The sequence below is a fragment of the Equus caballus genome, chromosome 11, assembly GCF_041296265.1.
Source record: "Equus caballus isolate H_3958 breed thoroughbred chromosome 11, TB-T2T, whole genome shotgun sequence".
Classification (NCBI taxonomy): Eukaryota; Metazoa; Chordata; class Mammalia; order Perissodactyla; family Equidae; genus Equus; species Equus caballus.
Window position 1 is genome coordinate 51,869,717 of NC_091694.1, and position 25,861 is coordinate 51,895,577.

Genomic DNA, 25,861 nt, shown 5'->3' on the forward strand with positions numbered 1-25,861 from the left:
AGTTCTTTTTTTTTTTTTTTTACAATTTTAGTGTTTAAAAAAATTACCCAAGCAATTCACAAATATATTTTTATTGTAAAAACACTCAAACGTTATAGAAGTATATAGACTAAAAAAGAGAGCCCCTCCACCCCCACCTTCCCAGTTTCTCTTCCTTCCCCACCCAGTGGTCATCACTGTCCATAGCTTGGAGTGATTTATACAAACTGTTCTTCTAATCACTTTGTTTCCTTGGAGATCATTATATATCAGTATGTAAGGATCAACCATAGCCTTTTCTTAAGTTTAAATGTCCTCATTTTCTGGACTAGTGACATTTACATGGGTCGACATGGAAAAGATACAGAGAAATGCCAGCCCACTCCCTCTTCCACAAGCCACTCTTCAGTTGGTGGAGGAAACTTCCCTACCCAGGGGGCTCTTGGCGGGTGCACCTGTCTCCCTCCCCCAATTCCTTGGTGCCCTCAGGCCGCTCTGGGACCCTCTGGGACCAGGTGAGGGGCAGAGAGAACTTGGGGTTGCTGTGGAGGGTGCAGCCTGGTCTCTCCTTGCCTCCCCTCTTCTCAGGTCAGCCTGGAGAGGAAGGCCACGTGGACACTCCTTCCCTGCCCCCAGCCCCAAGGCTTTAGCTTCCTAATACCACGGGTTCCCCCCCGGGGCTGGAGGAGCTGAGCTGGGGGGCTGGCCTGCAAATTTCCCAGAATGCCGAGGAGGTGCTGGAGCCTCTTGTCTGTATAAAATACCTACCACAGTCGCTGTTTCCTTCTCACAGATGAATTCCCACCAGGAAGAGGGCCTGGCCAGCAGGTCAAGAGGTTGGAGGTTGACTAGGATCAGCGAGAAAACTTAAAGATGCCAAGCCTTTATTATCTATGCAAATTGCTTCCCCCCATGCACATGTGCACACACACATGCATACACACATGCGTGTACACACATGCATACACACGTGTACACACACGCGCATGAGACACGCCTCAAAAAGGGAGACAAGCACCCTAGCCAGGCTCTCATTAGTTCGAGCTGCCTCCAGCCACACAGGCCCCTCCTCCTCTCTGGGTCTGTTTCTTTATCTGTAACCTGAGGGAAGGGAGAGCCTGTTCGCAAAGCCCTCACCAGCGTTCTCAGCCTCCAGACGATCCTGGTTCTGGCCTCCAAGACTCGGGGTTATGGTTTTCTTAGAGAGGGCCTCTGGTCCCAGTGATGAGATGCCCCTTCTCTTGGGTGAATGGGGTGCGGGTGGGATTGGGGCTTGGGGTAGGGCTGCCCTGCTCACCTCCCTCCCCTCACACTTCCTTCTCCCCAGAGGTCTCAGGGGACCCCCTTGAGCCAGTTCTTGGGCCTGGAGCCACACTTGCTGAAGGCTTCCTTCCTGACCGCCGCCCCCTCAGCATCAGACAGCACAGACTTGCCTGGAGCCCGGCCAGCCCACTCCGGCCCCAGCTTCCCTCTCTTCCTCCAATGCCCTCCCTGCCACTTCTGCATCCCCACCTGAGGGTGCTTGGAGAGCGCAGCTTCTGTTTTGAAGCCGTCACAGCTCCTCCAGAATTCCATTATAAGGAAGCAACCCTCTCAGATATCTGTGTAAACTTTACTGTTCTGAGCCTCAGTTTCCCCACCACTCACATGAGGGGGTTGAGGGAGTGGCATAGCTTGGTGATTAAGAGCAGGGACTCTGGGGCCCGGCCGTGTGCCTTGAATCCTGGCTTCCCCTTTCGCCATCTCTGTGACCTTAGGCAAGTTCAGTTTCTCCATCTGTTCCATGGAGTATAACAGTACCTACCTCATGGGGCTGTGGGGAGGACGTGCACGATAACACAAGCACGTGAAGCACAGAGACCATGCTTGGCACGTGTGCAGTAATGGCTGTGTAGTGTCTGCTGATACCTCTCAGCGTGTGCCAGCCAGACTTCAGTGGAGTTCCCCTGACCAGGCTGCAACGACTATGAGGCTCAGCCTTCCAGCTCTGCCTTTCTGATTCTCTGAATGGGCAATTTCTTCCCACTCACCATGTGCAGAGAGGGGCACATGCACGTGGCTGCTGTGGCCACAGGTGCCTTTCCAGGAACCACACACTCAGAATTGCCAGGTATTGTGGACTGAATGTTTGTGTCCACCCAAAATTCATATGTGGGCCCAGCGATGTGATGGTATTAGGAGGTGGGTCCCCTGGGAGGCAATAGGTTTAGATGACGCCATGTGGGTGGCGCCTCCATGATGGGATTAGTGTCCTTACAAGAAGACAAAGAGAGGCCAGAGCTTCCTCTTCCACCATGAGGACCAGTGAGAAGGCAGCTGTCTGCACACCAGAAAGAGAGCTCTCACCAGATCCTGAATCTGCCAGTGTCTTGATCTTGGACTTCCCAGCCTCCAGAACTGTGAGAAATAAATGTCTGTTGTTTAAGGCCTCCTAGCCCTGTAATGGCAGCCTGAGCAGACGAAGACACCTGAACCTGGACACAGGTGTGCCTGCCACATGGAAGAGAGAAATAAGGTGGCACAGGTGGGGACAGTCTGCCACCGGCCGTCTTTGCCCCCAGAGAGATGGGGAAGGCACCCTTCCCCAGAGAGCTGGCTTCCTTTACCCCAATTTTACTGGTAGGGTTGGGGAAGAAATAGAGGGATCCAGAGATTTGGGAAAGGAGGGAGCAGTTTCTCCCCCAAGAAAACCGAGAAGCCCTCTTCCCAGGGGGTGGCTAATATCCCAGTGCTGGAGGGTGTGGTAGGTGTGACAGTGGAGAGGGGGAGTCTGAAGGCCCCCGCAGGCACCAGACAGGCAGGGTACACACACATCTCCTGTGTGTGAGAAGCTGCAGGGGCCAGAAACCTCTCTGCTGCCTCTGCTTCGAGCAGACTGAGGACGCTGCAGGTGTTCCCTACCCCAGGGGCTGTGGGAGAGCTGTTCCCTGGAGGAGGCATGACTCGGATGTCAGGGACCTCAGGGAGAGGTCTGAGGATGGTGACAGACCACTACGTTCCGGACCTCAGAGGAAGCTCCAAGGCAGCAGAGGAAAACACATCGATAAATTTGACTTCATTAAAATTAAGACCATCTGCTCGGCAAAAGGCACTGCTAAGAGAGTGACAAGGCAAACCACAGACTGGGAGAAAATATTTGCAAAACATGTATCTGAGAAAGGACTGGTGTCCAAAATATACAACGAACTCTTAAAACTCAACAATACGAAAACAACCCAATTAAAAAATGTGCAAAAGATCAGAACAGACACCTCACCAAAGAACACATACAGATGGCAAACAAACACACGAAAAGATGCTCCACGTCATAGTCATCAGGGAATTGCAAATTGAAACAACAATGAGTCACCTCCACCATTAGAATGGATAAAAGCCAAAACACAGGCAACACCAAATGCTGAGGAAGATGTGGAGGCACAGGAAGGTTCGTTCATCGCTGCTGGGAAGGAGAAAGGGCACAGCCACTTTGGAAGACAGTTTGGCACTAAGAAAACCAAAACTAGACATACTTACACCATATGATCGAGCAATTGTTCTCCTCGGTAGCTACCCGGATGAGCTGAAAATGTACGTCCACACAAAAACCAGCACGGGAATATTTATAGCAGCTTTATTCATAATAGCCAAAATTGGCATCAACTGAGATGTCCTTCAGGAGGTGAGTGGATAAACAAACTGGGGCACATCAGTACAATGGAACATTATCTAGCAACAAAAAGAAATGAGCTATGAAACCCAGAAAAGACACAGTGGAAACTTAAATGCATATTGTCAAGTGAAAGAAGCCAATCAGAAAAGGCTACATTCTGGAAAATGTATAATTATGGAGACAGTAAAAGATGTTTGGTTGCCTGTCTAATTAAGCTAATAATGGCTTCAATTTCTTTAACATATATTAGCCTAGTCAGACTATCCATTTCTTCTGCCAGATTGGCAAATTGAGAAGGGAGCTCTCAGTTTAATTGATGATCCTTTGAAGATAAAGCATGTTTTTTTTCCTCTGGGTATCTTTAAAATCTTCTCATTGCCTTTTCTTCCCCAGGAGTTTGACAATGAGACAACGAGGGGGGTGCGTGTGTGTTTGTGTCTTAGAATGAAACTCCAGACTGCATTGAGAGTTCACCAGTTTTTCCATTATTATCCTCTCTCTGTTTCAGAATCCAACCCAGGGCACCACATTGCACTTAGTTTTCAAGTGTCTTCAGTCTCCCGTGGTCTGTGAGTTTCTCAGTCCCTCCTTGTTTTCAGGACACTGACCTTCTAGAAGGTTACTGTCAGATGATCCTGTCAAATGTCTCACGATCTGGGTTTGTCTGATATTTCCATCATGATTAGACTGGGGTTACTGAGCTTTGGAAAGAATATCAGAGGTGAAATGCTCTTCTCACGTGACTTTGTTTTTATCCTGTGTGACGGCTGCTGAGTTTATTGAATCTATGGGTTGATGAGCTTCATCGATTTTGGCCAACTGAATGCTGGGTGAAGAGTGACTGTGCCCGGTCCAGACCCAGCCCCCAGGAGGCATCACAGATCTCTGATTACCCCTCTGTGCTACCATGCTGGCCAAGGTGCCCGAGGGACCCCCAGAGCACACCTGAACCCAACCTGCAGCTTGGGGCCAAGCCACTCTGAGCTCAGCCTGGAGCAAGTGATCCCTAGACGTCCTGTTAGATGCAGGAACAAGAATAAAAGGTCACCGTTGGAGTCCACTGACTGTCAGGTGTGCTTCACTACTTGCAGGAGCCAGAGCATCCCACGGTTCCTCCTTCCTCCATCCCGAGCACTGGTGCTGGGAGCCTGGTGCTGACCTACTTCTCCCGGGCCACAGGGGTCCTCCACCACCCCGTCACCTCCTCTTCTCTCCCTCCCTATGAGCCAAGTTTAAAAACAGCCCCAGATCCAGAGGGCCAGCACTGAGCTCACTTCCCTTCCTCTCAGCAGCACGATGAGGCTTAAATGATACAGTGTCAGGGAAAATTTCAGCACAGACGTATTTTCTATAGAGAGGAAAATTACAAAAAGATAAAGAAAACAATCCCCAAGAATCTTATTTCTGCTCTATGTGAAATGATTTATGTGAACTGTCCAACTAGCAGTGAATTGTCACGCAGCAAAATAACTGTAGGTCATGAAATACAGGAGTAATCAAGTTTTATTTGACAATAATATTAAATTCCATTTGTTTATTCTAGGACATCTGTTTATCATGTAGTAGGCCAACCTGCTCACACAACAAAAAATTGAAGGTATATGGCCGACCACTCTTCTGGAGCCTGGAGCAGGTACAGATGGCTAGGACAGGGGAGGACAGTGGTACAGGGAAGCAGCTGACTCTGGCCACTTCTTTCAAGTCGTGAGTACTCTGGGCTGGGGTTTCACGGGCTCCTATAAGCCCAGAACCTTTGGAGCAGGATGGAGCAGGGGGAGGAGGGGAAGGAGCGACTCTGTGCAGGATACGATTGTCTGCTTCCATGGTACTTTCCCCCCTCTCCAGTCCAAATCCGGGGCCAAACGCCGCCCTTCACACTTGCTTCTAACTTCTCAAACCCCTCCAGCCTGGCAGTTTTAAATTTCTGGCTCTCATGCTATCGTTCATTTACCCCAATCAGTTACTAAGCTCCGTGAGGCCAGGCACTCCATCCTCTCCTCCTCTGGGATCCTGCCCACGCTCCAGAATGGTGCCAGTGGACTTTGGGGCTGGAAGATTCCACACACAACGTGCAGGAGCCCAAGGAGTGAGATGGGAGTGAGGGGCACAGGGGCCAACCTGGGAGAGGACGAGGTGAAGGCTGGGGGCACCTGTGCAACCCTCCTCTTACCCTGACAAAGGAAATTCCTTCTCCAGAGAACAAAACTGACCAATCCTTAGCCCTCGTCTCCTTCTGTTCCGCCTCATCAGTGATTTGGGAAGGAGAGAATGGAGAGGATGCCCGAGGCCGTGAGAGCATCCCAGTGCCAGGCAGGGGAGTCAGCGTTTAGGGGGAAAGGCTGCGAATCGTTACTAAGCGCCTGCTCTGAGCTAGCCGCTGGGCCAGGCGCTTGGCACACAACCTCCCTTCCATGCTTTAAGGAGGCCTTACTTCCACCATCTTAGTGCTCAGGAAAGGCAGGCTTGAAGGAGCTAATTAACTTCCTTCTGGTCCTTTGGCTGGAAGGGAACCGAGGCACTACCCAGTCTAAGCCTGTCCTGTCTCCCAAAAATCTCGAGCCAGAAAAGGGCTCCAGAGAGAAGCTGTTCCAGGTCCTGACAGTAGACAGGTAAAGTGTTAGTGCTGTTTCTCCAAAGACCCAGTGGATTCGAGGGAGAGAAAGAGTGTGTGTGTGTGTGTGTGGGAGAGAGCGAGAGAGAGGTGGGGAGGATGGTACTGAGGTCAGAAAGAAGAGTTTCATCCACATTCCTACCACCTGAACCCCAGAGGAGGGAGACGGAACTCCACACACACGTCTCTGGCCAAGTAAGGGGTGGGCCTGGCCCAGGCTGGGAGAGGAGGCCTACACCACACTCCAGAGCACCAGAGCCTCAGATCTTCTAGAAAGGCTCCCAGACCACGCCAGTGACCAGGGCCTTCAGAGGTGAGCTCCCCATCCCTCTCCTTTCTACGTGAGGAATCTGAGGGGCTGTGTAGGCAGGCCCCTCTCTCCCTAATGCCTGTTTCTTTCCCAGAGCCCTGAGGCCCCAGAAACCATCCACCCCCTGCCCATTGCAGCACCCACAGCAGGACCCGACCCAGCACAGGGCCATTCAGTTCTCCAGAGGGAGCACGGCCCTCACAGCGACTGTCCTGCCGGGAGGGGCTTCCCGTGCAGGCCGGTGCTAGGGCAGAGCTCCACTGAAAGTCATGATGGGCAGACAGAGGAGGGAGCAGATGTCGGGCGTGGCCTGGGCCGGCAGGTAGGGGGGCCTCTGGGGTGGGGAGCAGAGGCTGCTCTTCTCTGGCTTGTAGCAGGGTGAGACCTCACACCTGTGGGGCAGGGCAGGAGTAAGGGCAGGCCTGTGGGTGGGGGTGGGTGCAGAAATGGACCCTTCCCTGGGACCCCGTTTTGCTGAAGCAGAGCCGGAGGCCCCCTTTCCTACCTGACCACACTCTGCAGGATCTTCCTCTCGTCCTGGTCCAGACACACGGCAAAGGAGCAGGCGTTGGAACCAATGATCTGCACCTTGTCCACTTTGATCTGCGATGTGCTAATCTGGAAGGGAGGCCCCGGTCAGTCCCCAGAGCCCCGGCCACAGAGCTGCCAGCCCTGGCCAGTTCTTTCCCTTGGAACTGCCCAGTCAGGTCTGGGGGAGCCAGGATGGGAGGACAGCCGGCTCAGGGGGGGTCCTGAGGGCTCCCTCAGGCCCTGCCTCCTCCAGCCTCTGCTCTTTCCTGAGTCTGGAAGAAGCAAGCGCCCCTGAGGAGAAACCACACCGCCCACTGCCCTCACCACGAGAGCCCCAGGGGTGCCTCCGCCTTGGACCCAGGGCCCTACTCGCATCCCCCACAGCCCCTTTCCACACCAACGCATCCTCTCCCAAGGGCACCCCTTCCTCCCAGACACCCCACCACTCCACACCCATGCACGCCCCTCACCTGGCCTCTCTCCCACCCACATGCCCCCCGAGGCCTCAGACACCCCTCCTCGTGCACACGCGCGCCCGCTGCTCTCCCGGGGCGGCCCGCACCTGGTTGAAGCCCTTCTTGGACTTGGAGTTCTGCCTCTTCACCACCTCGGTCAGACGGAGCGTCAGCGCCTCCGTGCTGGAGTCTGAAGGGCAGGGGGGCTCAGGCCCGGCTCGGAGGCCGCCCGCCCCCCCGCGGCCCACACGCCCCTCACCTAGCTCCTCCGGCATCCGGCAGGCCTTGTGGAGGTTGACGGAGGTACAGACCTTCTCCATGTTGCTCCAGCGACTTCGTCCACTGATGGCCCCCTGGAAACAGTGGAGCCAGACCCATTCAGCCCAGGGTCCCCCGCGCCTGCCACCTCCTCTTCGGAGGGACACCGCAGCCCTGCCAGTGATGGGGGTCGCCCGCAGTCAGCACACCCCAGGAAACCCTCTCATTCTCCCGAGTCCGCCAGCTTCTTCACCAAGAGCCCCTGGACCCCTGGACAGAGCTTGGGGACTCCCAGGAGGAGTGTCAGCTCAGTGGCTTGGTCCGTGAGCACAGGAGCTGAGAGCACCTCAAGGTGGGGTCTTGATCTCCTTCTAAGCCCAGAGAGAGGAAGAGACCAGCCACGGGCCTGGAGTCTCCGGCAGAGCCAGGCCGGAACCCCTCTTTGGGTCCTTGTCTGAATGTGTCTTTCACTGGGGACTCCAAACCCAACGGTGTTTCTCTTGGCTCAGCTTACTCGACCTCACAGGAGACTTTGATACTGCTCAGCCCTCTTCTCTCCTGGTTTCCCCACCGCCTCCCTGGCCTCTGCTCTGCGCAATCACCTCCCTCTGCCCACCATCCCATGAAGCAGGGCTCAGGACCTTCTCCGAGGTCTTTCTCCACTAGGGAACCTCACCCGTGCCCGGCTCCATGACCACCTAGACACCCGTCTTCACAGTGGACCTCTGAGTTCAGGCCCATCCATCCAGCTGCCTGTTCTGACTTTCTCCTTCTACCTCTCAAAGGCACCTCCAAGTCAACACGACCTAAAACAAACTTATCATCTTCCCCCACTGGACCTGGGCTGCTTCTGAGAAAATGGTAGTATCATGGTACTCACTCAAGACTGAAATCCAGGAGTTTGGCCCTCTCCTTTTCCAAGCCAGCCCTGAGCCCTGCCGCTCAAGTAATCCACATACAGCTCCCATTTCTCCATCTCCAGCACCAGCACCAGCACGCCCGAGTGTGGGTGGCCACACTTCTCTACTGGACAACCACCAGAACCTCTGAACTCGCCTTCCTGATCCCTTGTGGACCCGGCCAACATGTTCTCCACAGAGCTGCCAGAGGGCGCTGCCAACCTCGAATCTGATCTTATCACACTCATTCCTAGCCCCACCCCAAACTTAAACCCCTTCAAAGGATACCCCATGCTCTTGGGACAAGGACATAACCCCTCTCATTGCAATCGAAGCCCTTGGTATTCTGGCCCTACCAATTTCTTCAGCCTCACTTCATCATCCTGTTCCCACTCACTCTCTCTGCTCCAGCCCCTCTGGCCTTCCTCCAGAGCCCTTTGATATTCAAGTTCTCTCTCACCACAGGGCCTTTGCACATGCTGTTCCCTATACCTGGAGAACACACCCCTCTCTTCTTAGTTTAATTAACTAACCCCTGGTTTTCTTTCTAATGTTGACTCCATGTCCCTTCTCAAGAAAGCCTTGTCTAAATTTCCTGACTGGGTTGAATAATCCCCCTAGAGGTTCTCACAGTTCCATTTACCTCTCCTGCATCTGTGTGTCACAGTTGTAATTATACATGTTGTGGGATCACCTCACCCATGTCCACCACCCCCTCTAGACCGGAAGCACTTTGTTCCCTCTTGTGAATGTTTCTGTGCCCAAAACAAAGTCTGGGACACAGTAGGTGTTCAACAAACACCTGGCATGTAGGACTCAGTGAGGGTCAGTCCCTCCTGCCCACCACTTTGGCCACCAAGTGTAAGGTAGCCCCATCATCACTATCCCATCCGCCCTTTTACTGCCTTGTCATTGGTCACCACTCTTTGGCATTATCTTGGCCATTTTTGTCTCCCGGCTTCTTGTCTGTCTCCCTCCTCTGGGAAAATGAAGGTGGGCCTAGCCCTCCCTGCTATTTCCCCTTGCCCAGCACGGAGCCTGGTACGAGGAGGTGCTAAATAAATAGCTTTTGAATGGCTGAAGGAAGCAAGGAAAGGAGGCAGGAGATGAGGCAGGAGGACGCCCCCTCTGGGGGTCCAAGTCTCCCTGGCCTGTACCCCGGGGTGTGATGCGCTCAGAGACCCATGCCCTCTCGTGTGCTCATGGGCACCCCCTCCCACCCCTGCCCCACAACTCTCCCCCCACCAAACCCACCTCCCACGCACCCGGCCAGCCCCACAGCCCCACAGCCCCCGGCCTCTCCCTGCTCTGCCCCTGGAAGGCCCAGCCCTGCCCCCTCTCGCCCAGCCCTGGAGCCGGGCCCCAACGCCTCATGGAAGCTGCTGAGCACATTCAGGTCAGGGGAGAACACAGCAGGAGGGGGCCTTTGGAGGCAGAGGGGGAGAGGGAGGTCCACTCCCTCCCCTCCCCCTTCTCTCAGCCTCCAGGAGAGCCTGGGAGCCCGGGAGCCTGCTGCGGCCCTCCGGCTTCAAGACCCAGAGACAGGGGGTCGGGCTCTGGCAGGGAAGGATCAGCAGCAGATCCCGGAGAGGAATGGGCCCCAGCATCGGTCTTACCTTGCTGTAAATAATCTGTAGTGTTAGAGGGATGGCCTCCCGGTCACCATCGATGCCCAGCCTCTTGCTGCCAGGACCTGTGCCACACATAGACCCTTCATTTCTTCTCTCTTCGGGGGCCCCTCAGAGACCCTGGGACTCCGCCTCCCTGCCCCACCTCCCTGATGACCCCTCCTCCTCAGGGTGCCACCTCCCAGGCCCCGCCTCTCTCTAGCCCCGCCCCCAGGGGGGCCCCACCTCCTAGCCCCATCTAGCCCGGCCTCCCCACCCATTTCCACTGGAGCTCAGGCAGCACCCACCCGAAGCCTTGATGGCGCGTGTGGCAGCAGAGTGACCCAGCTCCAGGGAGTGGATGAAGATCTCTGTCGTCTTCTCCCCGGTGATGAACGTCAGCTAGAGAGGGCAGGAGCGTGGGCATCAGTGTGGACCTCCCGCAGGGGCCCACCAGGCTCCTCCAGCACAGGCGGGCGGTAGGGGGGCGGTAGGGGGGCGGTAGGGGGGCGGGCCCTGCAGGGCGATGCTGACCGCGGGCTGCCAGTGAGTGTGGGGCGTGGGGCGTGGGGCGTGGGGTGTGGGGGCTGGGGGCTGGGCCTTACCTCTGTCTGATAGACCTGCAGCAGCACCGGCCGGGCGGCAAAGCGGCAGTAGTAGAGCAGCATGTCTGCCAGGATAGGCAGCTGGGCAGGGGAGCCCTCCAGGGGCCGCGAGTCAGCCTTCAGAGACTGCTGTTGGAGGGTTGGGGCCCCACGGGAGGGACAGGCGGACAGAGTGAGAATGGGAATATGAGAGGAGAAGAGACAGGCAAACGCAAACACACACTCACACACACACACACACACACACACACACAGAATAGAGACAGAGAGGCAGAGGGAGCCAGGCAGAAGGATGGTGAGATGGAAGCAGGAAACAGAATGGTCAGGGGAAGACCCACAGCCCGGCCCCCATATCCTCCTCACTCAGCACATGGGCCTCTGGGGAGGCCCCTGCCAGGTTGGACAAAGCTGGGAGTTGAGGACGGGGGGCTGAAGCCTAATGCCCCGGACCCTTCTGAGGACCCTCCCTGTCACAGTAGTGACCCCAGCCCTGGGTTCAGGCTCAGTCTTGCTTTCCACCCACCCTCCCTGCTGGTTTCCAAGTGAGCCCTGGTCCTCCACGGAGGCCTCAAGTAGATCCCCCAAACTAGGGCCTTCAAGCAAAGCTCGGTGATGCAGCCTGTGGGCCCTCTCCCCCGACCCAGGGGCCATGGACTTACCTGGCAGAGGACTTCAGGGGGCAGGTGCATGAGGCCCAGCACGTTGCGCTCATACCAGGGGTCGAGCATGCCGAGGTAGTGGGAGATGTCATTGGTGCTCTCCTCCCATGGGGCCGTGCCCAGCTCCTGGGGCAAGGGGTGAGAGTCATTCCCAGTCACTCAGGAGGCCTGCCATGAAAGCTCCGGAGCCCTCGATGGCACTTGCAGCCCCAATCTGAGCTTCTCCCTGCCCCTGCACAAGTCTGACAACTTTCAGTCTATGTCATCCAGCAAAATGCCATCCCCACGAACAGGGCAGGGACCACTCCTGGGGGTAAGGCCCAGGCAGGAGGAGATACCCCATAAACACAGGTGATTGCTTTTGGTGACTTCCAACCAATCCCCTTCAGGTAAGTGGAACCTGCTCATGTCCACTCTACTCTCCCACCCCATTTGGTTCAGGGCTGGGGACATACTGCAGGGCTGGGGTGCCTTGGGGAGTCTGTGGGGAGTGGGGGTGTCTGGCTCCGAGGGGACGGGCAGGTGCTGGAGCTGGTCCCATGGCTTCGCTTCACGGGCACGTAGAAGAACTGAAGCTTGAAGAACCGTGTGAGGAGTGGGCGATTGTTCTCCAGTTGCCTGGCAAGAAGAAGATGGTGAGAAGGGAGCTCCTTGGTCCCTCTTGGACCCTAAGCGTCAAGCCCCAGATTCCACCAGCACCACCACCCTGCTACCCAGGGCAGAGTGACACCCCCCCTTACAGCTCTTACCTCAGGTTGCTATAGGCCCGAGCCACCTTCCCCGAAATCCGATCGGAGCCAAAGACCACGACACGTAGCGTGGAAGCCTTGGGGTCCTCATCCCCACTCAGAAAGGGGCGGCGGCGCCGATGGCGTGATGCAGGGGCCAGGAGCCAGCCGGGCAGCTGAGTGCTGAGCTTGGGCTGGGGCAGGGAGCGGGAGCGCTGGGCCCGGGTGGGGGGCAGTGTCAGGCTGTCCAGGGGGCTGCAGAGGCTCCCAGCCCGTCGCAGGGGCAGGGTATCCGAGCTGCCCTCCAGGCTCCGAGAGTCCCTCCGCAGGACCAGCTGGCTGGTGCTCTTGAAGAGTTTATAGATCCTGTTGAACTTCTGCCCAGGCCTGCGGTGGCCCCGACACTCCTGGCTGCCAGGCTTCTTGGGCCACTCAGAGGAGCTCTCCTCACTGTCCTCCACGTAGCCACTGTCCATGCCATCCGAGAGGCCAGAGACAAAGGAGGTCAGCAACTGACGGGAGAGCGTGGGCCCTGAGGCCTGGGACAAGGCAAAGGACAGGGCGGAGTCGTGGGAAGCTGCCGAGCTGGTGGAGAGCACTGAGTCCCTCTCGGCACAATGCCCATCAGTTTCCAAGTCCTCCTCCTCCTCCTCCTCTTCCTCCTCCTCATCATCCCCCAGGATTCCTGGCTGGAGCAGCTCCTGTTCCTTGAGCAGGATTTCCTGCAGGATGTCTGCAAGGAAGCAAGGGGAGGCAGTGTCTGGGTGTCTGGGCCCTGGAAACCCCTCTCACACACCCTTGGGAGGGGTGACAGGCTCAGACAGAAGGGAGCTGAGAAGAGGACAGAAGGAGGGTCAAAGCCAGCCCAGGACTCAGAGCACTGCCCCCTGCCCTGCTTAGAGTCTGCTCAGGTGGGAGGGCTGGTAGGGGTGGGAGGCAGCCGCACAGCCCCGGGGCTGAGAAGACAGCCCCAGCCGCTGCTTACCGAAGCTGTCCTGGTTCCAGCTGTAGGTGTAGCACCTGGCGACAGGGATGGGGATGGTGCGCAGCTTGCCAGGTTTTGCAGTGCCTGAAGAACAAGGCGGGCAGGGGGTGAGGCTGGGAAGGGCCTGGAGACCGGTCCTCAGCTGAGAGAAGAGACCAGAGATGGGAGAGGACCAGCCAGGGCCGCACAGCTGGGCGGGCCAGGGCTGAGCTGGAAGGCGGGATGCTGGCTCGCAGGCAGAGGGCCTTCTTTCAAGCCCACCGTGTAGATGCCATGTCTTTTATAAGCTGTGAGCACGTGGCCAAGTCACAATGTCTGTGCCTCATATTACAGGGTCCAAACGGGGAAACACTGGCACTATCTGAGCAGGTGTTTGTGGGAATGGTGTCTCTTCTAGATGGACTTGTAGAGAGGGTGTTTCCCAGGGGCTAGGTGGGGCCATGTGACTGAGGTGGGCTCAAAGGGATCGTGCAGACGTGATGTGTGCAACTTCTGCATTATCTTCCGCGTAAAACAAGCCCCTTGCCCTCCATTAGCTCTCTCTTTTCCTCCTCTCACGAGCCCTCACGTGACGGTAACCCAACCCTAACGCTGCAGACAGGAACCCGGCCCTGGGGGATGGGGGAGCCAGATGTTGAAGAACCTGTGTCCCTGACTGACTGTGTGGAGCAGAACCCCCAGGCCGACCGGGCTGCTCACCTGGGAGCTGGGACAGGCCGTGGGGAAGAGGGGCCCCGCTCTCCTGGGAGCCTCACCTAAGACACCAGGGAAGCCGGCTTTCTCTCCCACCGCCTGCAGCTTGGTCCTGAGCCACTGCCGCGCCTCCGCTGCATCCCCGATGCCAGATGCCAGCTCCTGGGCCTCTGCAGTCTCCGTGAAGATGTCCTCGAGCTCTGCCAGGGTCTTGGACTGAAAGCCCAGGAGGAGATAGGCTTGCTCCTGTACCACGGCCTGGCGGCCGACTTCTCCAGCTCCCAGGGTCTTATTGAGGGCAGCTGTGACCAGGCCATATCACCCACTTCTACCCACGGCAGCTGACCAAGGAGCCAGGTCTCCTCCCCCACTCCCTATTCTCAGCAAGTGGTCATGAGAGAAGCCCAGAGCCAGGGCACTGCAGAGTAGGGAGGGACTTCAGAGGTTACCACTGTGGCCCAGAGAGGGCAAGGGGCTGTCCAGGGCCACACAACCAACCTATTACAGAACCTGGCCTGGAAGCCAGGTCTTCCAGCTTCAGCCTAAAGCTCGTTCCTATACCACCCAGCCCATGCAGTCCTCTGAGGCTCTGTGCCCAGCCCCACTGCCCAGGGTGCCACCCACCTCGGTCAGGACCCAGCACAACAGAAACCCTCTCAATGAGGCCAGCCCTCCAGCCAGTGCCCTGCCATGTCACTCAGGGTGAGGGAGGCCAGTGTACCCGAGAGACCAGCACTGAGATGGAGCAGAGAGGGGACTGTGCAGGAAGGGGGTGGTGCTAAGCCCCAGGGCCCCAGGCACATACCTGCAGCCTGCAGTGCAGGCCTGGGAGGTCACAGTGGGCCCCAAAGGTGGCCTGGAAGGCATGCAGGAGCAGGGTGATGTAGGCGCTGTGGGGCGTGTGCCCAGGCGTGCTCAGCTTGTCGGCCACGGCGAGGAACTCGGCCTGCACCTCCACTGGGTTCAGCAAGAGCACGGTGCTGGGGGCCCAGAGGACAGGTCGTGGGCACTGGGCAGCCACACAGCTCACCCCTTGGAGGCCCGGGCCTCTCACAGCCCAGGCAGGGCCTGAGGCCAGGGGCTCGAGGGTCCCAGTTCCAAGAAGAAAGCTCATTGTCTACTTTTGACTATTTTTCAGCTGGTGTTTTCAAAGGCCTTTTAAAAATTAAACTTAATTTTCAAAAATAAATTTTACATTAATTTTAATCTAAATATTTTTCCTATAGGATATCTGAATGGATGCAAGATTACTCAACAGGACTGTATTTTAGGTGAGGTGGCTTGAAGCTGGGTGGTCATTTTGGGAGAAGGGGGAGGGAGCAGGGCACCCATGATGTGTCCTGCAGTGTGGCCTCAAGTTTCAGCCCACGCCCTGCTCTCAGGCCAAGGCTCTGGGCACGGGGTGACATCTGCCAGGAGGAAGGGGTGCCACGTCAGGGCTGCATCTGACTCCTCTGCTCCCAGGGGACGCCTTTACTAACTTCCAAAGCCATCACACGGGCTAGCATGGGCTGGGCGGGCGGGGGCAGCCGCCTCTGTCTCCCTTCTTCCTGGACCCCTGGCCCTCTCTCTCTTGGTGCCAGTGTTGCAATTTTTCATCATGTAAAATTTCAAACATACTCAAGTGTTAAGAGAACTGTGGACCCTAAGGTGTTGATCCGTCAGTTAACAGTTAACAAAACCTGGCTGTTCTCAGGTCACCCACGCCAACCCTCCATCACTGCATTTTTTTGAAGTGTATTTGAGCATCGTGGTATTACACCTATAAATGTTTTAGTATGAACTGCTCACACTTGCTCTTGCTCTCACAAACCTGCTGTGTTTAAACCCAGTGCATGGGGCCGGCCCAGTGGCGCAGCGGTTAAGTGCGCATGTTCCACTTCTTGGTGGCCCGGGGTTCGCCGGTTGGGATCCTGGGTGCAGACTTGGCACCGCTTGGCAAAAGCCATGCTGTGGTAGGCGTCCCACATATAAAGCAGAGGAAGATGGGCACAGATGTTAGCTCAGGGCCAGTCTTCCTCAGCAAAAAGGGGAGGATTGGCAGTAGTTAGCTCAGGTCTAATCTTCCTCAAAAAAAAAAACAAAAAACACCATAAACCCAGTGCAAAGAAGCACCAGGCAGGAGGCGTTCCCACCAGTTTCTGTGGACGTCTGTCCCAGAGCCGGGCCCCAGGGTCAGGGCACAGCAACAGGACCAGGCTCTGTCCGAGTCCCCATCATTTGGGAAGAAACTAATTTTGATTTCTCTATTTGTAAGAGAAGGGAGGGGAGCTCAAGTAAGCAACCTCTAATGAACCCCTCTCCATCACTGAGTGCCGGATCATTCCTTCTGCAGTCATGTGCTGAGCTCCAGTGTGCAGGACCAGACCAGCCAGGCCCACGCCCTCACCACCTGCTTGCTTTCTCTGCACGCTTGTTCCCCACTTATCAATAACAGAAGTGAGACCATCTCCTTGCTCTAAGCTCTTTCTACTAACCTCTCTGTGCCTTAGTTCCCTGATCTAAAAATTCTTTCTCAAGGGTTGACATGAGGATTGAATGATATAGCGATGCTTATAACAGCACCCGGACCTCAGTAAGTGCCGGAAAGGCAGTGGTGTTTTCTTGCCATCCACCTGCCTCGGCCCACTGGAGATGTCTTGTTTGCTTACTAAACTAACCTTTACTAAACATTTTTATGTCCTTTCTGTCCCTCTCAAAATCTACCAAGGACTTTTGTGTTTGTTTTCACCTAGAAAGAACTCAATAGCTGTTTGCTCAGGGGGTGAGTGAGCATTGAACCCCCAGGGCTGAGGACGGAGAGGGGCTGACGAGGAAGAGCTGTGAGCCGGTGATGCTGGGTGCTCCAGGCTCCCAAGAGTCCAGGTGAGACGCACCCACACACCTGGGGACCTGCAAGGGCCCTCAGAATGGAGGCAGCTTCTCTAATGCTTTCCAAACTGCTTTACCCCTGAGTGGTAATGGAATCAGTTTGGGGAGTCGCAACCAGAAATGCTTTTTAAGTGAAATGGAACAGAATGGGACAGGCTCGTCCTATGGGGTAGGGAAACGTTTCATGAAATTTGTTTCAGCTCTGTGTGTGTGTGTGTGTGTGTATACATGCTAGGCTGTCATATAAAATGCATTTCTTATTATAGGTTCTGGTCCAAAAAGTTTGGAAAATGCTGTTTTCATAATAGGCAGAAAGATATGGTAGAAAGAGCATGGGCTTTTGAGTAAGACTGAGGTTCAACTCCTGACTCAGACAGTTACTAGCTGTGTGACCTTGGGGAAATCACTTGACCTCTCTGACCTCCAGTTTCCTCATCTGAAAAGTGGGGGTGAAGTGAGGTAATGTGTGCCCAGCACCTGGCATGATCAATGCAGGTGGTTTTAACCTTTTTTTTTTTAAGTCTCAGATCTGTTTAGGAATCTGATGGAAGACCCCTGGTCTAGAAAAATGAACCTGTGCACAAAACATCACCAGCAGTTCCAGGGGTTTCCTGGTCCCCTTGAAGCCTGTTTGTTGGTGGCTGGGGTGGAGGGAGTGCAGCGATGGAAGGATGCTGGATGCACAGGGTGGGGCAGCGTAGGAATGGTGAAACTGGGGTGGGGAGTGTCCCCCACCCCCCACCCTGGTTCCCCCTCCCAAAGGGCACTCACACGGTGGAGGAGCGCTGATTCTTGATGGGCAGGCCCTGCTCGGCCCTCACCAGTCTCTGGTAGGAGATTCCTGCGGCCAAAAACCAAAAAGAGTTCATGGGTTTACCTGCTCCTCCAGTGATCACGGCCTTTCGCCTCTCGGCGAGCCCAGCACTGGAGAATTGGGTTGGAGACTCCCAGATGAGGCTCAGGGCAAGGGTAGATTAGACCTGTGGCCTCTGGGGCCCTTAACCGTCGACGATGCCCAGGCCCCACCTTGGCTTGACCCGCCTGGCAAAGCTTTGCTCTTTCTTCAGAGACTGTGGGTGGAGCACCCTGGGAGGAGAACCAAGGTCAGGGTCTCCTGCTGTCTCCTGCTGTCCAGTTATTCCTGGTTCCTGTCACTGTGACCCTTTCCGACCCCCAGGTGTCCTCCTGCAGAGGGTGTGCCAGGCACCCCTCGCCTATTTGCTCACCCTGAGCACCAGCCAGGTGGTGAGTTTCTGCAGCTTCTGCCTTCCCGTCAGCGTCCCACGTGCTCTCAGGGGACCCTCAGGGGACCGCGGTCTTGCCTGATGTCCCTCCCTAAGGCTGAGCCTCTGCACCACAGCCCCCCTCCCAGCCTTCCTCTCCAGCTTCTTCCACCTCTCCATCTCCTCTGACTTCAAACGTGCAGAGAAGAAAGGAGCCAAAGTTTTTCCTTTTTTCCTGCAACTTGACTCAGTTCTGTAGCTGGAAAATAGAGCCTTCACAGTGTGAATTGAGTTCTATGTCAACCACGGAGAGGAGACTAAACCGCATTTTGCTCTCCTCACCGACGAGGATAACAGAGGCGAGGGCTGGGATCCAGGGGGCAGGGCCACCCGGCACTGGGGCTGAGCTGGGAGCAGGAAGACAATTCCCTCGGGTTTAAGTGGGAAGCCAAGACTGGGGTTAGAGCCGGCTGTAAACAGAAGGCCGTGCTTTTTGTTTAGTAAATGGCAGAGAATTGCCGATTTATGCTCTTCTAATTTAGGACCTAATTGCTTTGATTTTGGGCCTTTCATTTGATGTTTCTCTTATGTAATTATGTAATTAATGTTAGGTCTGTTTTGATAGGGGAGTCCCTGACACCGTGGCTATTACTACCAGGACTTGGGACACCATCTGGTGGCCGCTCACGTGCATGACAGAGAAGAGCTCCCCTGGTCGCCCCCTCAGCCCCCCAGGAAAACGCTGTAGTGGAGGTGACGGCTCACCCCCCACAGGCTCCTGGCCACCAAACACACAGACAAGCAAAGTCTTCTCTTGACCCTCCTGCACTTTCACTCTGTAATGTTTTTAGCAGGTAACGCACAGCCCGCTGACCCATCGCTTCACTCCAGTTCTGCCTCTACTGACCCGGGACACACAGTAGGCTGTGCTCCAGGGGCGGCAGCGGTGAGATGGCTCTCCCTCCACATCATGTTTCCCCCTGCACGCCAGCCGGCCTTCGGCTCCCCAGCCCACCGCCCTCCTGAAGCTTGACATGGCCTCCCCATCCCAAAGCCCAACGCCCCGACCTTCTGCTCCTCCTCCTTGAACCATCTTTTTTTTGAGTGTTTGATACTGTTGACCACTTTCTCCTTGGAGCTTGCTCTTCTCTATTAGTCTTCACGACAAGGAACGTTCGTTAATATATTTCTCTACCAGTCTGGTGATCTCAGGATCCTTGAGTAGACACATCTTGGGACTGCAGTGCAGTCGGACCCAGGAGCTGCTTCACGTCTATGCAGACTCCGTACAACTTTGTGTTTGCCTGGTTTTGCTGCTGGGGGCATTTAGGAGGATGTCTGTGCCTCTGGGTACACCTGCCCCAGAGGGAGTTGTTTGCAGAGTTGAATATTCTAGATACAATAGTTCCCAAGTGGGGCAGATATCACCAGCTGGAATTCCTCCACCCCGCCAAAGACACCCATCAAACACCCCCTCCTTGGATTCTCTTCATAATGGACCCCCCTGCTTCTAACAGGGTTTGGGGATAATGGAGCACTGGACTGGGGCCTGGGCTGGGGACCCATCAGAAAAGACTGTGCACTGTGAAGGGGGCTCTGAGCCTCTAAACTTTTGTGCAAACTGACTCCTTTAAGCCGGGCCACCTCCCTACCTGCTGGTGCGTGTGGTGAGGCTGGAATCGTCTCCCAGTGTCTGGTACGCCAGGCGGGCCTCTGTTTTCATTATGTTACCTAGTGGCCCTGGGAGGTGGGGACTGCTGAGGCGGGTGTGTGATGTCAGTCTCAGGGCCACCCTCCCTCCATCCTCCCTCCCTCCACAGGGAGGCTGCATCAGGGGCCTAGGGCGATGGGGGCCCCTCTCCCATTGATCTCATCACGCCCCCTCCCCTGGGCACCTCAGCAGATGGGAACGACTCTCTAGGACTGGCTTCCTCAGACAAAGGCTGGTCCAAGGGCTGAACAAAAAATGTGCCTAGGTTGTTCCTATGTCAGGTCCTAGCAAGGAGGAAACAGAAAGAGCCACCTCGTCCAGGAGAAGGCTGGGGACTGGCAAGTGGGAGCGGGCAGCGGGCAGTCACAGTGCAGTTCAAACACCTTGCCCAGGCACGTGAGCCCCTTCACAATCCCAGCCTCCCCTACCCATCTAAGTTTCTGCCCTTTTTTAAACTCGTCACTAGAAATGGCCATTCTGCATAGGACAGCTGACTGTGAAGACAGAGGATGCATGACAATCACTGCTTGTGTCACCAAGCAGGAACGGGTACCAAGTTGATGACGCTCTTACAGACGCATCCGTGACGAGAATGTGGCGCAGGGAGGCAGGCAGCGACACCCTGACCCAGCCGGCCTGTTAGTTTTCCCCTGCGAAGGCAAGGGCCACAATTCCACGGCTCCACAGTGCTCACAGGAACAGGGGAAGAAGCCCGGCCTTAACTGTACGGCCGTCCCAGCAGGAGACGATGCTGTGCTCCTCCTCTCCAGGATCCATGATTAACGTCAGCTCATGGTTGAAGGCTGGAGTCTGCTCTGCACCACACTCTGACACAAACACTCCCGGAGATGGGTTTCTCTTATACTTTCCTCCTTTCTGGGGGTCCCCTGAGTGGCACCTTCCTGCCCCCTATCTCTGGGGTCCTGGGTTCTAGAGAGTCTGGAGGAATTGGGGACTTGAGTCCTGGGAGGGAAGGGGAAGCACAGCCTTTGGTGTGATAAATAAAGGTAGGGGTGGGGAGGACATAACACGGAAGGCTCAGAGGCCCTGACAGCTGGGAGTCTGGGAGCAGAGACCTGGAGGGTGGGAAGGGATGTGGGCTGTGCCAGGTTAGGAGGTGAGAGTAAGATACTGAGGGGAAGGAAACCACTCGGCAGAACTCCATGCAGGCAGAGTGGATTTGGTCCTTGGGATAAATAGGCCACTGGGGAAAAAAAGACATGCTGTTCTGTACAAGTACAGTGACCCCAGGAAAATGTCTGTGGGATGAGGCCTCCGGCCTTGCAGAGCCACCAGGCCTGGGGGTGAGTGACATGAGACCTGCCACCCCAGCCCTTTCACCACCCTGCTTAAAGTCACCCCGACAGGACCAGTCTGGGTCTTCCAGCCTACTCTTATAGGAAGTCATATATGGCAGAGACTTCTAGGCGTCAACCCAACACCCATACCTCTTCTTTACTAATAGGACACTGCATGATAGATCTAGTTGATAAGTCACATTTCTCAACCTCCCGTGCAAGTGTTGGGTGGGGCTTCTGGAAGACCCCTTTTTTCAGTGCCCCCATCACTTCCTCCTTTCTGTTAACTGGACTGGGCCAGATGATGGCCAGAGCTCCAGCAGCCATCTTAGACCATGAAGTGACCTTGATGGTGACGTTTCCTGCTAAGGATGGTGGAGCAGAAAGATGGGCAAAGGCTGGTCTGGAATGTTCGTGAGACCGTGTCAACCCTGGACTGCCTTCTACCAGATTTTTTATCTAAGAGAAAAATAAACCCCTATAAGTTTCCTTAATTTCCCCCTGTCTTTCAGGATCTTGACAAAACAGTCCTGATCAGTTACAGTAGAACGTCCCTCGATTTGGGGTGTCTGATGACATCCCAGGACTGGAATGGTATTAGGCATTTTTAGCAAGAATACTATAGAAGTGATGTTGTATCCTTCCTAATTACTATTTTTAATTGTAAAAATTTCTTTCATTGACATTGTGCTTCAGATATTCAAATTTTTAAGGGTTATTTGTAATGCTTTTGGGTTTGTGTTTTTTTAAGAAAAGCTGCTTTTAGTCAATCATGATTAGGACTTTAAAAAGTAGGGAGTGGATTTCAATTATAAGTTTACCTCTGCCAGTTGTGTTCCTCTCCTTGGGTTCTTATCAAAGTGGGTCAAGAATGAAATGAATCTCCCCCATGACATTGTGATATTATAAAAATATACATATGGTCTTCCTTCGTCCCCATGCCTAGGAGAGATCTCCTAAAACCCTCATAATTTCCTGAGAGATAGGAGCATCTTTTGTTATTTAGACCAGACCTGAGTTTATGCACTGAGGTGACTCTTGGTGGGCCCCTAGATAGCTTCAAGATGGAGGCTGGTCCCCTGAAGGAACCAACCATGTGATTAGAGGGTTGGAACTTTCAGCTCCACCCAATCTTCAGGGAGAAGAGAGGGGCATGGAGGTTGAGTTAATCACCAATGGCCATGATTTAATCATTCATGCCTACTTAATAGAATCTCCATAAAAACCCTAAACAATGCGATTCAGAGAGCTTCTAGGTTGGTGAATGCATTCACAGGCCAGAAGGGTGGTACACCCCAAGTCCACAGGGACAGAAGCTCCTACACATGGGAACTTTCTGGATCTTGCCCTATGTACCTCTTCATCTGGCTGTTCATCAGTATCCTTTATAATATCCTTTATATACTAAACCAGTAAATGTAAGTAAAGTGCTTTCCTGAGTTCTGTGAGCTGTTCTAGCAAATTATCAAACCTGAGGAGGGGGTCATGGGAACCCCCGATTTATAGCTGGTTGGTCAGAAGTAAGGGAGGCCCGGATTTGTGACTGGCGTCTGATTTGGGACCAGTCTGTGGGACTGAGCCCTCAACTTGTGCTAACTCCACGCAGTTAGTGTCAGAACTGAAGTGAATTGCTGGACACCCAACGATTGTCCAAAGAGTTGGAGAATTGGTTGCGTGTGGGGGAAAAAACCCACACATCTGGTGTCGAAGCTTTTTCTCACATCTGAGTAAAAACAACACAGACCCCCACCTACTCGGCAATGATGTTTTCCTTTCCTTGAAGGGGTTTAAACCTTTCATTCCATAATCAGAGACAAAAAGTGGAAAATGCAAATGCCTATGATCAGTAATGTCCCAAGAGAAACTTATTGCCACTGAAGAATATCCAGAATTCACCTGCTACCAGCTGATAGGCAGAACTGACCTAACCCAGGCTTGTTCGGGCTTTGACAGGAGGTCAGAGGTGGGAAGGCAGTAAGTGAAAGGAAAATGTGCAGGAGACATCGCCCAAGGGCGGAAGGTGCCGGGCTGCCGGACAGCACAGGGTCTTCCCATCACACACAGTCACCTGCCTACGTCTCTCGGTAGAAACAGCTTTATGCAAACGTGTGAATGTGGCTTTGGGAGTCAAAGAATACATTTTTTGGAATCAAAAAGATGTGAGTTCGAGTGGCAGAAGTCTTGTTAGCTATGTGACCACAGGCAAGCTGCTTAACTGTCCAACCTTCAGTTTCATCCTCTGCAAGATGGGAATAATACTGACTGCCCAGGATGGTGTTCTGAGGATGCAGGAGACCAGCCCCCAGTAATGTAGAGTGCACGGTAAGCACTCAGTAAATGCAACCATCGCCATCACTGCCGTCATCACCATCGTCATCATCAACAATTACAGTCCTACTTTTGACAAGGAGGCCCAGAGAGCTTATGTAACCTGTCCAAGGTCATCGGCTACTAAGCGACAAAGCATAGGTCCTTGTCATACCAAGGCCCGTGTTCCTTCTCTCACACCTGGCTTTATGGCTTGGGCAAGAAACACTGAACTTCCCCGAGTCTTGGTTGTCTCACGTATGAAATGGGAATGATACCGCTTTTCCCTCTTACTCCAGAGGGCCGTGGCCTGGATGAGACGCAATCGTGGAGGTTTGTATCCTTTGAAAACTGCAGAGTGACCCGCACATGAGATGCCTGCTGTTGCCCCTCAGGATTACAGATAAATCCTTTGTAGGCAAGTATTGTGGTCTGCACAGCTGTGCCGGCATAGAGTAAATATTCAACAAACATGTGGGCGGAACCCAAGAGGGCTGTGGTGGGCAGGCCCCGACAGCACTGACGTGAGGTTTCCTGCCGCCCCCAGAGTAGAGGCAGTAGGCGACCCTGTTGGGGGTGGAGTCAGGAAGAAGAGGAGGCCCACAGGCTTGATGACCCGCCAGCTTCCTCTGCCACCCAGCCACATCAAAGTGGAAGACACTGTTTCACTCATCTCCATGGCAACTGGCTCCCTAAGGCTCCATGGGTGGAGGGCCCGGCTCCCCAGGTCCCTTGTTATCTTCTCCCTGTGACCTTGCCAGGACCAATCTCTTCAGCCATCACCACCCCAAACCCTCTTGCCCCCAGCAACCTGAAATCAATATAAGCCAGCATTAACCCTCAAAACTGCTCTGAGAGGGAGGCATTATTATAGTCTTATTTTACAGATGAGGAAACCGAGGCTCCTCCACGTTAAATGTCTCTCCTAAGGCCTCATAGCTCCAAGATTTGAAACCACAAAGGTCTGGTACCCAGTTCTGGAAACCGCTAAGTGGTTCAGCCTCAGCCTCTCCTCCAAGAGCTCAGTCCGTGGCCTCCCTGCCAGACCCTCCCCACTTCTTCCCGTTGCCTCCCTCAGCTAGGATTACTGCGGGTGGGGCACTCAGCAGTAAGGCAAAAATGTGACCATCTGCCTCTAAAAAGTCACACTGAAGTATTTTCTAACGAGCCCACTTAAGGGTCACATAGAAGAAGGTAATTTGGGTTAACTTAACTATTTGCTATTGATGAGGACTCAGGTTCTGTGAAATTAGAGCCTAATTTGGGGATGTGAGATGAGTGATTTTTTTGTGTGTGTGTGAGGAAGATTGGCCCTGAGCTAACATCTGTATCTGATCCTCCTCTTTTTGCTTGAGGAAGATTGTCGCTGAGCTAACATGTGTGCCAATCTTCCTCTATTTTGTATGTACGGTGCCACCACAGCATGGCTTGATGAGCGATGTATAGATCCAGGGCTGGGATTCAGACCTGTGAACCCCAGGCCACCAAAGTGGAACATGCAAACTTAACTACTGAGATGAGTGATTTTTATTCAGTAGAAAAGATAACCTCAAAGATTACAGTTCTATTCTCCTATATAACATTAACTCATTTTGTGTCTAATTTTGCAGTCTTAGTTTAGCTTACCTGAGAAACTCGTATCAGTTTCTCATTCCCTCCTTTAAACCAGCTCTACCATCTTGGGGGTTCCCTCAGTCCCAAGTTGAATGCATCTTTGACTCAGGCTCACCACACATTTGTATGTGTTAGGTTTTTTCACTGTTGGAAGATGACTCTCTGACATGAGAAGGAGGTAATGGTTTCCTATTTCGGTTCTGCTTTCCCTGGAAGAGGAGAGGTTCCTAGCATGGGCAGCCCCGCCTGAGCCTCTCTCCCCCAAGCTTTTGCCTTCTCCCCTGTCACCAGCGTGTCTGAGGCCTCACATGGTCCCAGGGGCAATGTCGAGAGGAAGGCCCTCGGCAGTGAGTGACAAAGGTTCCAAGGGTCCTCCCTGCTGAGTCCAAAGGACCCTCCTTCCATTTCCATCTCCGGTTGCTGCTCTGCCTGGCTTAGAACCCCATTGTCCCAGAGTCTGGGCCTCACCACAGCTGGCCCCTCTGCCCCACATCTGCTCTCTGGGCTGCCCAGATGAGTTCTTTCTCAGTTGCCCACAAAACATCTTGAGGCATGGCGTGCATCCAGCTGAAGACAGCCAGTTGGTTCTATTTGAAACTGGGAAGCGGTCTCCTCGCATACGGGGGACAGCCCTCCCCCAACCGCACATCTCCCTTACCCAATTCAAAGTAAGAAGGGTCATTTAGATCTTTGGTAGAGACTAAAGGCCCTGCCAAGGCATCTGCATTTTAAACCCTTTCTGTCTAAATTACAGGAGGGAAGAAAATCTTTGCAGTCTTGTTAAAGGAATTCTGGTCACCAGCAAGAAGCCCAGAAGCGATCTACATCTGTTTATTTGGCAGGGCAGTGGGGAGAAAGGGAATGAAAG

General features: G+C 54.3%; 1 protein-coding gene across 4 annotated transcripts in view; it reads right to left on the minus strand.

The window, feature by feature from the left end:
* Positions 1–5,113: 5,113 nt before the first annotated feature.
* The window catches only part of PIK3R5 (phosphoinositide-3-kinase regulatory subunit 5), a 71,979-nt gene continuing 51,231 nt past the window's right edge, over positions 5,114–25,861 (minus strand). For 2 of the 4 annotated variants that reach the window (XM_001504834.5, XM_070228205.1), the window contains 14 exons: positions 17,612–17,681; positions 14,775–14,949; positions 14,032–14,185; positions 13,277–13,360; positions 12,313–13,024; positions 12,019–12,181; positions 11,564–11,689; positions 10,905–11,033; positions 10,608–10,701; positions 10,309–10,385; positions 7,795–7,888; positions 7,643–7,725; positions 7,055–7,167; positions 5,114–6,941 (listed from right to left, as the gene is read on the minus strand). In XM_001504834.5, coding sequence (XP_001504884.1) covers positions 6,794–6,941; positions 7,055–7,167; positions 7,643–7,725; positions 7,795–7,888; positions 10,309–10,385; positions 10,608–10,701; positions 10,905–11,033; positions 11,564–11,689; positions 12,019–12,181; positions 12,313–13,024; positions 13,277–13,360; positions 14,032–14,185; positions 14,775–14,949; positions 17,612–17,681 — 2,222 coding nt within the window. In that variant the 3' untranslated portion in view covers positions 5,114–6,793. Of the gene's footprint in view, positions 6,942–7,054; positions 7,168–7,642; positions 7,726–7,794; positions 7,889–10,308; positions 10,386–10,607; positions 10,702–10,904; positions 11,034–11,563; positions 11,690–12,018; positions 12,182–12,312; positions 13,025–13,276; positions 13,361–14,031; positions 14,186–14,774; positions 14,950–15,782; positions 15,920–17,611; positions 17,682–25,861 lie in introns of those variants that run through there. The other 2 variants (XM_023653494.2, XM_070228206.1) reach the window with 2 other exon arrangements.